This window comes from Anastrepha obliqua, chromosome 2 (genome assembly GCF_027943255.1).
Source record: "Anastrepha obliqua isolate idAnaObli1 chromosome 2, idAnaObli1_1.0, whole genome shotgun sequence".
NCBI lineage: Eukaryota > Metazoa > Arthropoda > Insecta > Diptera > Tephritidae > Anastrepha > Anastrepha obliqua.
Genome location: NC_072893.1, coordinates 106,082,283 through 106,096,740, shown reverse-complemented (window position 1 = coordinate 106,096,740; position 14,458 = coordinate 106,082,283). Strand labels below are relative to the sequence as shown.

The following is a 14,458-nucleotide window of genomic DNA, read 5'->3' as shown; positions in this document are numbered from 1 at the left end:
AAAGTATATCCCTTAATAAGATCTCTCTCTGCTTTCATGAAAAGTAAACAGTTCTTAGAGTGACTACTCTCTCATGCGCCGGTACCATTGACCCGTTTCAAACATAACAAAACGGGCTGGTAAAGAAAGATCTTCTCTGATCTTGTCTCAAACGTTCAAAGTTCAAACCGTTTATCAACCCATCACTTACGTCGAGATTTTGTTGTTTGTGTAAATGCAAAGAAAAATCGAATTTCGCAAAATCCACTTGGTCGGTTAAAAAGATACACAGACAAGGCCCATTCCACATTCTCTTTCTCTATTGTTTTTTTGGCTGCATTTACTATATAATGGATGAATTTAGCGAATTTACTATTTTATGGATGAACCGGCATTTCATTGCGTTTAAATTAAGTTTAAAAACAAATTATTAACAGCACGAAAGTTTGAGAAACACTTCAGCTATACAACGGCCGTTGCACCGAATTTCGCGGGCACAATAGCTCAAGCTGAACAACTCAAGCGTTTTATTTAGTGAAGCGCCAAGCTTTAGATTCGACAGTTGTGCAACTGAACGCATAAAGCAAGCACGAAAGGAAAAGGCGGAGTAGCCACATACATACATACATATGTACGTACAGACGTACCTATTTACTTATAATCACACAATATATCAATCAAAAGTAAAGAAATAAATAATAATCGAAAAAAATAAGAATAATAAATTGCCGTTTGAGCCATGCAACTCAGTATGAAATGGACTTCGTAGCGATGCAACACTGCGGAAGAAGCTGAAAACACAAATGCATAATTGAAGGATAAGCAGGGATTTTTTCAAATAATAAGGAAGTAAAAAAAATTAAAATTAAATAGTTGCCAAAGTAATACATAAATTAATAACTGATACGCAATGAAATTCGACGCAGCTGCAGAAGCGGAAATTGATGAATTATACGAGTGGTTTCAACAAAATCCGAAACTGCCAAAAGAAATCGGTAAGTATTAGCTGTGAAGACCACTGCACGTCTATGTGTGTACGTATGTTATTACATATGTATGTATAGACAAATTGATAACGGTGGTAAATCAAGTCTGAATTAAGTGATAATCGTAAGTGCTATTTTGGCAAAATAAAGTGTGTGTGCAAAACAAAGTGCGGGCAGCGAATTTTGTGACTCTCCATATTGATTTTTACGAGAACTTTAGGAAATAATAGTCATAAGTGTCAACATACGCACGCATACATTCGCACACATGAATACAAGCGCGTTTAATTCGTAATGGACCATATTTGAAATTAAGTGCTAATTACCGTTACGTGTTCTATCAAAGTAATTACTTCATTATTTCAAATAAGACAGATGACAGTTTCGGCAATTACAAGTGATACACCATTATTCTCTGTTAATGTTAGTAATGTTATGAGAAGACGAGTATTTTAAGGTTAGAAAAATAAATGGGAAATTCACAAATAAGTTTAGTAGTAAAATAAAGCAAATTAAAACAAAAAATATGACAAACTTTTATAAAATGAAATGAATTAAAAAAAATAATGTATTGAAAAAATGAATCATATGAAATAAAACAATGTAAATTAAAATAAAGCAGTCCTAAACCAAGGGAACTAAATTAAATTAATTAAAATATATAAGAAAATGAAATGAAACATAGAAAAATAGAATTAAATTATATTGAATAAAAATTTAAGCAAGTACAATAAAATAAAGAATAAAACGATGTATAGGAAAATAGAATTACATTAAATAAAAATGTAAGCAAGTAAATAAATAAAAAATTTTATCAAATTGAATAAAACCCCGAAATAATATAAAGCAGAATGTGATAAAATAAAACGAAATAAAATAAAGTAAAATAAAATGGAATTCAACTATATTAAATAACAGAAAATTAAGTAAAAATTAACCCTCCGTTAGAAACTTATTTTAAAACCTGTGGTTGGGCACCCGGGTCTGGCCTTTTTGCGTCCTATACGAGAATTCTTTTTAAAAGGTTATATTCAAAAATCGGTAGAAAATTAAATTTTAGGAAGCTACCTGGAAGCTCAAGTCGTTAGCTATAATAGAAAAATGTTAAATTCACGTCCAAAGTCGAAAAAGTCTGATCCCGATGCCCAACGAAGGGTTAAATTATATCAAAACATAAAAATGTAGTAGTAGAACCAGAATGTAGTAAAATAAAATAAAACGAGATAAGATATTTAAAATAAAATAAAATGGAACAGAAAAGTATAATTAAATTAAATAAAATAAAAATATAAGCATAATAAAATAAAATCAAAATAAAACGAAAACGAAAACAGAAACGAAAAACATAAAGTATAACAAAATAAGTTAGGTAAAATTAAATAAAATAAAATAAAATAAATTAAAATAAAAAAAAACTTAAATAAAAAATAAATAATATGAAATAAAACAAAAAAAAAGTAAGTAAAATAAAACAGAATAAAAAAAATAAAGTATTATGTCAAATTAAATAAAAACCTAAAACAATATTATGCAGAATGTAGTAAAATAAAATAATAAAATACCATAAAATAGAATAAAGTAAAATAAAATTTAACTAAATTTAAAAAAATAAGTTAAATTAAATTGAATAGGAAACCTGAAATAAAATAAAAATAATAAGCAGAATGTAAGAAAATAAAATTGAATTAAAATAAAAATAAAAATAAAATAAATTAAATTAAATTGAATTACATAAAACATAGAAAAATATGGGAAAGCAAAGTAAATTTAAATTAAATCAAAAAAGTTAAGTTAAATGAAATAAAATAAAATTAAATTAAATTAAACAGCGGCCGCCGTAGCTGAATGGGTTGGTGCGTGATTACCATTCGGAATTCACAGAGAGAACGTTGGTTCGAATCTCGGTGAAAGCAAAATTAATAAAAGCATTTTTCTAATAGCGGTCGCCCCTCGGCAGGCAATGGCAAACCTCCGAGTGTATTTCTGCCATAAAAAAGCTCCTAATAAAAATATCTGCCGTTCGAAGTCGGCTTGAAACTGTAGGTCCCTCCATTTGTAGAACAACATCATGACGTACACCCAGGGTCGTAGAGAGTATATCCGGGCCCCGGGGGAAAATCCGGGCCCCGGGGGAAAATTGCAAATGCGGGCCCTTTCCTATGATGTCTAATTCATATAAATACGTATAATCTCGAGTCCGGGCCTCTCTGAAAACTCCGGGCCCGGGGGAAAAAGTACCCGATCCCCCCCCCCCGCCCCCCCCCTCTCGTCGGGCCTGCGTACACCACAAATAGGAGGAGGAGTTTGGCCAAACACCCAAAATGGGTGTACTCGCCAATTATATATATATATATATATATATAAATTAAACAGCAGAATGTAATAATATAAAATAAAACGAAATAAAATTCAATTATACATTAAATTAAATTAAATATAAAACCTGAAATAATATTAAATTAAACAAAATATATTAAAATGAAAAACGTAAAATGCAAAGAAATAAAACATAGAAAAACATAGAAAAGTAAAGTGAGTTTAAATTAAATTAAAATGAATGAAAAAGAAACTTAAAAAATTTAGTAAAACAAAATTAATTTAAAATAAAACGAGATAAAATAAAATATATTACCTTAAAATAGAAAACGTAAAATAGAATAGAGTGAAATTAAATTAAATTAAATAAAACCCTGAAATAAAATTGAATGAAAATAAAACGAAATAAAATACAATTATAAATAAAATAAAATTAAATATAAAACCTGAAATAAGATAAAGTTAAACAAAATATATTAAAATAAAAAACGTAAAATGCAATGAAATAAAACGTAAAAATGTATTGAAAAATAAAGTACATTTAAATTGAATTAAAATGAAAGAAAAAGAAATTTAAAAAATGTAGTAAAACAAAATTAAATTAAAGTAAAACGAAATAAATCATATTATATAACATAATGAGCTCTAGGGCAACACAACGGACCCAACTTGCGGTCTATGTGGCACTCCGATGCGGGGTCACCCTTAAACCAACCAACCAAAACGAAATAAAATACCATAAAATAGAATAAAGTGAAATAAAATAAAATTAAATAAAAAAGTAAGTTTAATTAAATTAAATAAAACCCTGCAATAAATAAAATTAAACGCAATAAAATTCAGTAATAAATAAAATTAAATTAAAGTAAATTGAATTAAATAAAATCTTAAAGTAAAATAAAATTAAAAAAATTATAATATATCAAAATGAAAAACCTAAAATGCAATGAAATAAAACATAAAAAAATATTGAAAAATAAAGTAAGTTGTTATTAACTTAAAAACAAAAAACATTTTTAATCCAATTAAATAAAAATCTGGAATAAAATTTAACAAAATGTAGTTAAATAAAATAAAATTAAATTAAAGCAAATTAAACTAAATTGAAAAACAAAGGGAATTAAGATGGTACAAAGTAAAATAAAACAAAATGAAATCAAATAAAATGCATACATAAACTTATAGACTTGATGCGTACGTCCTCGGTCAGCCGTTTGGTCTTGCATCTTCTCCAATTCGTGGTATACCACCTGATTTTGTCTTACAAGTTGAAGTATTTATTTAAAATTTTATGCCGCCTTCGAGCAGCAGATGGCTTTTTAGGAGAAGCCTTTTCATGGCACAAATACATGTGGCGGTATGCCATTGCCCGCTGAGAAGTTATCGCTATTTGAGAACACTGTTTCTATTATATTCTTCTTCTTCTTCTTTTGTTATAGGTTTTCCCCTGTTTTTCTTCACACAATTACATAGTTATAAATTATACAAGTATTACAAAGAACTATTCAAATTCAATATGACGCAATGTTATTGTCCTTCCGCTGATGTCGAAATTCAGCTTTCGCGCCATCTCTTTGGTAGTCTTCCAGGTCCGCGCTTTCGATATGGTATATAGTCCCTCGCTATTCGGATAATTCTGTCGTCACTAGCTCTAGAAACGTGATCATTCCAAGCTCGTCTTCTTGTTCTTATAAACTTCACTACGTCATTAACGCCAGTTTCGTCACGAATGACCTCGTTTCTAATGCAGTCAAGACGTGTTTTTCCTACGATGGATCGTAGAACTTGCATTTCAGCTGTACGCAGTAGCTGTTTTGTATTTGCGTTTTCAGCTCGTGCTTCGCCTCCATAGGTCAGGAATGGTCTTATTACAGTCTTGTATATACGCGTCTTGCTTTCAGTGGTCATATATTTGTTCCACCATACAACTTCCTGCAACCTGCAATACGTGCGCCCTGCATACATCTCTCTCTCTGACTTGCTTAATAATGTCGCGGTTATTGGATATTTCTGTCCCCAGGTATTTAAATTTCATAACTTGCTCTATCGTCGTCCTTTCTATTTCAAGTTTGCATCTGATCGCATTCTTGGCAACTACTAAACTTTTCTATTATCAATTAAGCAAAATAAAATGTAAATTAAATAAATAAAGTGGAAGTTGTGACTATTATGCAATGACGCTGACGCTGTTGTAGCAGAAGTACAAATGAGCCCAACGCCAGCTGCTGGACGTGAAGCCTTCTCTTTCGAAGGCAGTGATAGATCACCAGGTTTTCTTTTTAGTAATGGTGAAAAAGAAAATTGTGAGAGGAACTTTGGCTGCCACGTCACTTGTGGATTCGGCAGCCGAATTCTGCACGATAATTTCACACATATTCTCACACTCACACACTTGTCCAATCAGTCGTTGTTCAGACGGCAAAGAGGTGTCATTGGTTAATTTTTTCGTAGATCAGCAACACAATCTCAGCTCACCTCAATTGACGCCCACCCATCAGCTAATCCTGTCAAATTCGCTCAGAGCCGAATAACGGTCTGTTAAAGAGCTCACCTTTGAAATCGTTTCACCATGAGCCCTCGTTCGTCTTAGAATCAGTGTTTCGCCTTGGAATTAAATTTCAAGTGTCAGCATTTTTTTGAACAATAGAAGATTTCGCATGGAGTTTCGTATGGCTAGACGAGTCCGGGCGTATATTGAATGTAAAATTAATTGAATGGCCCTAATTTTATATGAAATAAAAATAATTAAAGCAGGTATAAAATTATTTTTTATGCACCCAGCGCACCCTTAAGTGTTACGCAATTTTTAGCTTTAGGAATATCGCACTTGTTTCCTCTACGCCATATCAGAGACTCATATGAGACCAAGTGGCATTTATCAATATCAATATACAATTCACGTTAGATGCCGTGCATGTTTTCTAAAATATTTTAATTTTTTTATTTTCTCAAACCCAATTTGAACTGGAGCTACTAAATATTTTAACTATTTTCAGACCGTATTCTATTGAAGCGTTTCTACAAGTGTATGTACGGTGACATAAAAGGCACCAAGAACTTAATAAAAATTAATTACAGTATGCGCAATAAGCATGCGCACATCTTCCTCGAACGTGACCCAACCGATGGCGATAGTAAACGAACATTCGACTATGCGTGAGTAAATGTGTATTTCTTAAAAGAGTGGGAGGTTCCATTGAAATGGATTTTTTTTTTCCTTTTCAAAATTTCACAGTGATTTAGTGCCGCTGCCCGGTCTTACACCAGAAGGCTACAAAGTCAGCTGCTACCGCTTGGTTAATTTTGATCCGGCAAAGGTTGCTTAACTTTTTAGCATTTCGTATTTCATAATCTTTTAGATATCTTGGAATTTCGATAGGTGAATCATACGGCTGATACCAAAGCTTTTTTCATGATCAGCGATTACCGTTTTAATATGTACGATGGCGCTGCGTCTACCGAAGCGGATGCCGAAGCATTCGCCGATGGTGAGGTGCAAATATTCGACATGGACGGCTACACATTGAAACATCTCAGCAAGATGACCTTCAGCACATTACGCATATATATGGCTTTCCTGCAAGAAGCGTTGCCAGTACATTTGAAAGCCATTCATATCATCAACTGTCCGCCTTATCTGGATAGAATAGTTAGTATTATGAAACCGTTCATTGGTCGTGAAGTCTTCAAACTGGTAAATACCAAAAACACTCTATACTTTTTTTATGAAGCCACAAACACTACAGTTTACAATTTTTATAAAAGATACGCTTCCATACCGTCAGTCTGGATAGCCTGTACGAGCATGTACCTCGTAGCATATTGCCGGAGGAATATGGCGGAACAAATGGAAAATTGACAGATTTAAAGGCGGAACTTTTAAAAGACTTGTCAAGCAAGCGGTGGGTGTAGTGAATGCAAGCAAAAAAAACATTTACTTTTATTTAATATTTTGTGTTTACTTTTAGCGAATATTTAATGGATCCAAATCATTGGAAAATTGACGAGGACAAAGGAAATACTGAGCGTCGCCGATGGCCATTTCTATAATACATTTTTCTACTTCACAAAATTCAACTATTAAAATTTTAGAATGTAAACTCTTTTACATATATCTCTAAACTGATGTTCTTATACCTACTAATAGAGAGTACCCGGTAAAGTTCATGCCAATCAGTTCGTGCTTTTCAATTATTCAAGGAGAGGCATACATATATATTTTTCATATAAATAAGAGCAACCTTAATGTATATGTACCTATTTATATAACACTAAAATTATTGAATCAAATCTGAATAAATCAAAAGCAATATAAAAATAAAAGGAATTATGCATACATACTTACAAATTATATTTACTGGAATTATCTATATTTGCGAGCTTATCGCTGCTGTTCAGGTTCACAAAAATAAATGTTACGAGTACAAAATAATTTATGCTGTGATCCGGTATGTCGTCATATTCTTTATGGGTTGGAGCTTTTGTATCTCTTCACACAACACGTGAGCCGCGTGGTCTTTACTCGTATTTGCTGGACTATGTTAATTTATTTAAGGGGGGAAGCTGGTCTAGAGCGCAAAAAATGGGCATATTTTATGAATTTATTTTGACTCAACAAAGGAATCAATCGAAAATCTGTGAAATAGGTTTAATAATATAGCTTTCATGGTACAAATACAAAATTTTTCGTCTGAATTAATTTCAAAATGGCCGCTGTCCAGCAGTTCTCCTAAGGCGCCTTTTTTTCTAGTGGGTCCATTGCCGAAGACGTAAACTCCTTAATTTTTGTCTTGGATCAAAAAATAAAATTTTTTTAGTTTCTATATAACAACAGAAAGAGACGTACGTAGGATTTTTTCGATATTTTGTTTTTTCGCGAAATGGTGCACGTTTGAACAAAAAGTTACAATTTTCACTATAAAGAACGACATAAAATTGTTGATTAAAAAAAAAACTATGTAATATAAATAAAAAATCCTACGTACGTCTCCGGAGAAAGGTATTTCGAATGTATTGTCAAAATTTCGTAAGAATCGGTAAAGATTTGTTCGAGTTATGTCTTCGGCCAGTTTAAAAAAAGTGATTTCGAGAAAAACGCGTTTAAAGTTGTAAATAGCGTTCGGGGCATACCTGCGAGGCACTGCCGTCGAATGAAAAATTTGGGCATTTAGACATTTTTGCTGGCATCCCTCATTTGGTATATTATTTCTAAGACCCTAAAGCACCTTTTAAGACAAAAAAAAATTTTTTCGATTTTTTTTTAATTCTAGACCAGCTTCCCCCCTTAAAAAGCTGGCTTTCATGTTGTTTTTGTTGTAACAGCAAAAAATAACAAATACGACCTCTTTCCCCCAACAATTTTTGAGTAATGCTGCTTGAGTAATAACCTTCCGTTGCCGGATCCGGGTCGTTTCGGCAAGGTAAACCCAAAAGAGCTTTACTGCTCAATTACCTGCTCAGTCCAGAGTAGCATTTGGCATATTGATATCAGAGTTCCGCTTGTAAATGAAGTCCTCCACTCCTAGTGCGTTAAAAAGTCAATAGTGATGATGGGCGGAGAACCTTGGAAATGCAGAAGTGGGTAGAATAAGGTTACAAGGTTCAGAAAGTGGAGCTTATATAAAACCGTTAACCGGCGCTCAGCGAATTTTAAAGAATCAGCTGAATCGAATAAGACTGTATACGAAAAAATTCAGCACAACCCCTAAATATGCTACTTCATTCCAAAGCTGAAGGAAAAAACTGGTAGTATGTATATCATCCTTGGAGTAGAAGATACTATCTGGGTGAACACATTGGTTTTTTGTTTTTCTTTTTTTTTTTTGTCAGAACAACTAGCAACATTAAGTCCATTGTACTGCACTCGAGTTCTCTTTTTAATTTTCTTTAAACTGACCCGACCTCCGAAGAAATCTGAGTAGATCTTATGGTGCCAAGGAGCCAAGGTGGTCGCTTCTTAACACATCAGTGCCAAGTCCCTCAAGCCTGATTCGGGCAAAGGCGGGGCAGACGCACAGAAAGTGATCCGCCGTCTCATCCTCCTCTCAATATGCTGGGCAGAGTGCACTGTCTGAGATGCCTACCTTTTCCATGTGCTTCGCCCATAGAAAGTGGCCCGTCATCAGTACAACCAGCTGCCTACAGTCCCTTCCGCTTAATGACAGGAGAACCTGCGACAGTTAGTCGGATGTGACAGGTAACATCAGCCCGCCAAGCTCGCTTGTGGGACACATTCTTTAAACCTCATAAATTTAGAAGGTAGATCTAGAAAAGTTACTGATGATGAATGTCGACTAAGTTAGCCAGAGACTGCACTTCTGGTTCATTGCTCTAACGAAACTCGGTCAGAAAACACCACATAAAAATTAATAGCTGAAATGATAATACTTGGTTCTACTTTTTTTTTTTGGTAAAATTTCCCACACTAGTTTTGTTAGCGTAACGGACGGGAGTTAGAGTTTCTTTTCTTCATGCTTTGCTACAATTCTCGTCTGTTTCCCTGACCAAACTTAGATAGTAAATTTCACCAAATTAAAAATTTATCATAATTAGAGTTTTGTTAGACAATCTCACCGAAATTACAGCTTCGTAACTTTATACGAACTTTCTTCCCAGATTACGTCTTAAAATTTAGGTTAAATTTATTAGTAACTGAAATGTTTTCGCCTCCTAAATCCAAAGCGAATTGATACAAGGTAAGAGTTGTAGTATAGCGTTTTTCAATAGGTGCGCTTCAACTTTTTTCCGATAGGGAGGGCGAACGACGCAATATTTTTTATTTTTCGCTTGTCATTTGTAAACTTCATTAGTTTACATTTCATCATGGAACGCTACACACTTGAGCAACGATTGCAAATCGTGCAAATTTTTTATGAAAATAATCGTTCTGTTGCTGCTACTTTAAGAGCATTACGGCCATTTTACGGTCCATTTAACTAGCCGTCCCGTTTTGGGGTTATGTGAAGTCATTGGTCTACAGTAACAAGCCGGCGACGATTTGTGAGCTCAGAGCCAATATTGAACGCGAAATTGCTGGAATTTCGGCCGATTTATGCAAAAGAGTGGTCGAAAATTGGGTTCAACGATTGGACTTCGTAAAACGTGCACACGGTGGTCATGCAAAAGAAATCGAATTTCATACTTAAATGTATATGTTCAAACTCGATAATAAAAAAAAAATTAGTCAAAAAAGTCAAACCGTTTGTGTTTAATTCAAAAAAGTTCAAAAGTTGAAGCGCTCTTACTGAAAAACCCTATATATCATTGGCGCGTACATCCTTTTTTGGGTGTTTGGCCGAGCTCCTCCTCCTATTTGTGGTGTGCGTCTTGTTGTTGTTCCACAAATGGAGGGACCTATAGTTTTAAGCCGACTGCGAACGGCAGATATTTTTTTTTAATTTTTATGAGGAGCTTTTTCATGGCAGAAATACACTCGGAGGTTTGCCATTGCCTGTGGAAGGGCGGCCGCTATTAGAAAAATCTTTCACCGAGATTCGAACCTACGTTCTCTCACAACTCAAAATGGTTGTCACGCGCCAACTCATTCGGCTACAGTGGAGTTGTAGTACAACATCCAAATTTACATGGATTTTGTTTTAGTTTTGTCAAAATCAGGTGATTACTTTCTACAAATTATACGAATTTACCGCTAATTTCACCAAAAAGAAAGGAAAAAAAGAGGTTGTCTGTAAAGTCGGTTTACTGACGATAGTTTAACGTGATAACGTCATAAGAAAATACTGGCCCCTATTATGAGTTAGATTCGATCTTCGATATTCGTTGGTTGTCGAAGATCGAAAATCGAATGTCAATTTGGTATTATGAGCGGTGCAGCCCTGTCGAAATTTTCGTTGAATACCGAATTTAGAGTCGAATGCAATTTTGCTTTCGATTGTGTTGCGTATTGTAGGTAAACTTGTTAAAATGTAAGTTGTTTGCGATTATTTATGGTTTTATAGTAACCAAATAATAAATATATACTAATTTTGTTAATTTTATGCAGGTCGAAGGTCGTGAGTACCAAACAGCAATTAGAAAGGCTAGTTTCATTAATGGAAGAGAATCCACAATTCGCAAAAGGGATTTGCACCAAAGTTCAAGCAGCAAAAAATGGGAGGAATTTACAACGGAGCTGAATTGCTTGGGACCACCAGTTAGAACGGCAGCAAAATGGATTAAGGTTAATAATGGTTTTTTTTTGTGATGTTTATAGAAATACATTTTTATTTTCCCTTGGTAGGTATGGGCTGACGAATGACGAATATTTGAATAAAGAAAATTTATAACGAAAATAAAAAAGAAACTATGGCGTAAAGGTTTTTATTTAATACTTTTTAGTTTTTTCCATAATATTCTAAGAATTTCATTTCTTATGTTTTCTGCTTCTCCGTTATTTGACTCCACTTCAATATCTCCAGCATCATCGTTGAGGGTCTCATCGGATAACTCTTCATTCGGAAGTTGAACATTGTAAAGCAGACAACTGTTGTACAAAGCTGCACACACATTAATAATTTGTCTTGCTTTTTTTGGAGAATAATGGAGAGCTCTTGCCTGCAACAAACATCTAAATCGGTTTTTCAAGACTCAAATTGTTCTCTCAATGATACTTCTCGCTTTAGCATGTTGTTTGTTGGATGTCCATTTTGGAGACCCTTCCTCCGTTTCTGAACGCCGTCATTAAATATGGTTTTGGAGCGTATCTAGCATCACCTGAGGCAGACAAAAATTATTAAAAACGGAATTTCAATTGGTGTTTATTACATACCGAGGAGCCAAGTTTGCGACGGCCATTGAGATGCTGCTCCTCTAAATCCGCTTTCAATGGGGACATGTTGAAAGCCGTAGAATCATGAGTAGCTCCTGGATTCTTCGCATTTATATAAGTTATTTTCATTGTATGATCACAAACCTAAAATTTACATTATTCGCATTGCGATGAATCGGCGAACCACAACCCCGTTGTACTCATTTTCACAAAAAATACTTTTTTTAACTTTTAAAAATGTTGTTAACAAAGAATTTTATTTTATTTTATTTTGATTTGCTGTATCAGCTGATAAAAAATTATCTATTGTAAGTGCGTCGAGCGATCGAAATTCACAATAGTCCTATTCTTCAACGAATGAACACCATAATACCAAATGAAAATTCGTTCGATCAGCACTTTCGACTACAGTCGAAGATCGAATGTTGCTCATAATAAGGGCCACTGATTGAATGGTTGCATTTTTCAAAAGAAAATTTTAATTTTATTTGTTTGATAGATATTTTGTATGGATATAGAGAATGAGTTAACATTAACATAACATAATATACTTTAACATAACATAACATAACATAACATAAGAAAACATAACATAACATAACATAACATAACATAACATAACATAACATAACATAACATAACATAACATAACATAACATAACATAACATAACATAACATAACATAACATAACATAACATAACATAACATAACATAACATAACATAACATAACATAACATAACATAACATAACATAACATAACATAACATAACATAACATAACATAACATAACATAACATAACATAACTAACATAACATAACATAACATAACATAACATAACATAACATAACATAACATAACATAACATAACATAACATAACATAACATAGCATAACATAGCATAGCATAGCATAACATAACATAACATAGCATAACATAACATAACATAACATAACATAACATAACATAACATAACATAGCATAACATAACATAACATAACATATCATAACATAACATAACATGCTGTTCAAGCAAGGTAACGACGCATGAGCAAGATAACGACGCATTTTTTGGTGCGTGCAGCCGGCTACATAGAGTTATAAGACGTTATCACGGCAAAAAATAATAATAACATTAAAACAGCAGGTATTATTAACAAACTTGGTTTTATTTTAAATTCTTCAAGTAAATCAAATTAATAATAATCAATAAGAAGGCATATGCAAATACAAATACGTGAATTTATATATGTACATATGCGCATATACATACATATATACGCTCACTTAAGTAGGAGAGAGCAAGATGTCGAACGTTGCCGTTCGTTTGCTTTGTTTGCTTTGTCGTTCGTTCCGCGCTTTCGCTTGCAGTTCATTCAAGGTAACGGCAATGAGCAAGGTAACACTAATGAGCAAGGTAACGACACATTTTTTCGTGCGTGCAGCCTGTTAAATCGAATTATAAGACGTTATCACGTCAAAAGTAGGTTAGCCTAAATGCAAATTTCTTTGGACAAAATATCATTCCTCAATGTTATTTACTTCTAGAAATTTTAATTTTGGTGTTATGAAATTTGTTGTGGTGAATATACCTATTGTTCGTTTAAGTTTTCTTTAGATATAGAACAGAACATTTGAAACCCCGAACTAGTTCCCCTACTTTCTTTGGTCATTCCCTCGTTTAAGCTATAAAAAAACAATTATGTTTTCATTTCACTCCTTTAGTTAAGTCACACATTCAGCCGCAGATTATTTTTACCATCATCGACTTAAGAAATAGCTCAAATAATCAGATCCCAGATAAAAGATGAATTCTTTAAATAAAACTAAAATTTAAATTTTAATTAGTAGTAAACAAGTTGAAGTTATAGAAGGTATTAAAGAAGACGGATTAAAAAAATAAATAATAAATGTGATAGTAGAGATTAATTGGAATTAATTGAACGAATGAGAAATTATTTGAGTACATTCAGCAATATTCGGCAAGGCATCGGAGCAATTTATGTCTGAAACGCAAGTTCGCTTTTATACATTTTTTGGGTAAAGTATTCCAAAAACGGACGGAGAACACAAAGTAACTATTAATATTCAATTATTTCCACGACAGTCGGTTCTACGTTCCGGAATAACCCGGATTTATATCCAACCAAGGACTTGTCACTCCAACACCATTACCCCTACATATATGGGGAAACTTTTATGCTGCTACAACAACAACAAAGTTCAGTCACCAAACAATTGTACATCGTCAGCACTAAGCGTAGCGAACTTTAGAGCAACAATTTTTTGTTTTTATTTTTCAATTCCTACAGGGTAACTCAATTACAAAATAAGAAGGTGGCAACATCATGACAAAGAATTAACTTCAAAATAAAATGTCAACAAACCTGACATCTCAAATTGACATTTT

General features: G+C 33.2%; 1 protein-coding gene across 1 annotated transcript; it reads left to right on the top strand.

The window, feature by feature from the left end:
• Window positions 1-508: 508 nt before the first annotated feature.
• LOC129239331 (alpha-tocopherol transfer protein-like) lies at window positions 509-7,621 on the top strand. Its single transcript, XM_054874768.1, has 6 exons — window positions 509-974; window positions 6,278-6,437; window positions 6,517-6,598; window positions 6,661-6,975; window positions 7,047-7,183; window positions 7,250-7,621. The coding sequence occupies exons 1-6, from the start codon at window positions 890-892 to the stop codon at window positions 7,329-7,331; spliced, it is 861 nt and encodes a 286-aa protein (XP_054730743.1). The 5' UTR covers window positions 509-889; the 3' UTR covers window positions 7,332-7,621.
• Window positions 7,622-14,458: the final 6,837 nt, after the last annotated feature.

Excerpts from the sequence above, each read along its gene's own strand:
- LOC129239331 (XM_054874768.1), top strand. The coding sequence starts at position 890 with ATGAAATTCGACGCAGCTGCAGAAGCGGAAATTGATGAATTATACGAG. Across the intron at positions 6,599-6,660 it reads TTAATTTTGATCCGGCAAAG|GTGAATCATACGGCTGATAC; the intron begins GTTGCTTAACTT and ends GAATTTCGATAG. Across the intron at positions 6,976-7,046 it reads GTCGTGAAGTCTTCAAACTG|ATACGCTTCCATACCGTCAG; the intron begins GTAAATACCAAA and ends TTTTTATAAAAG.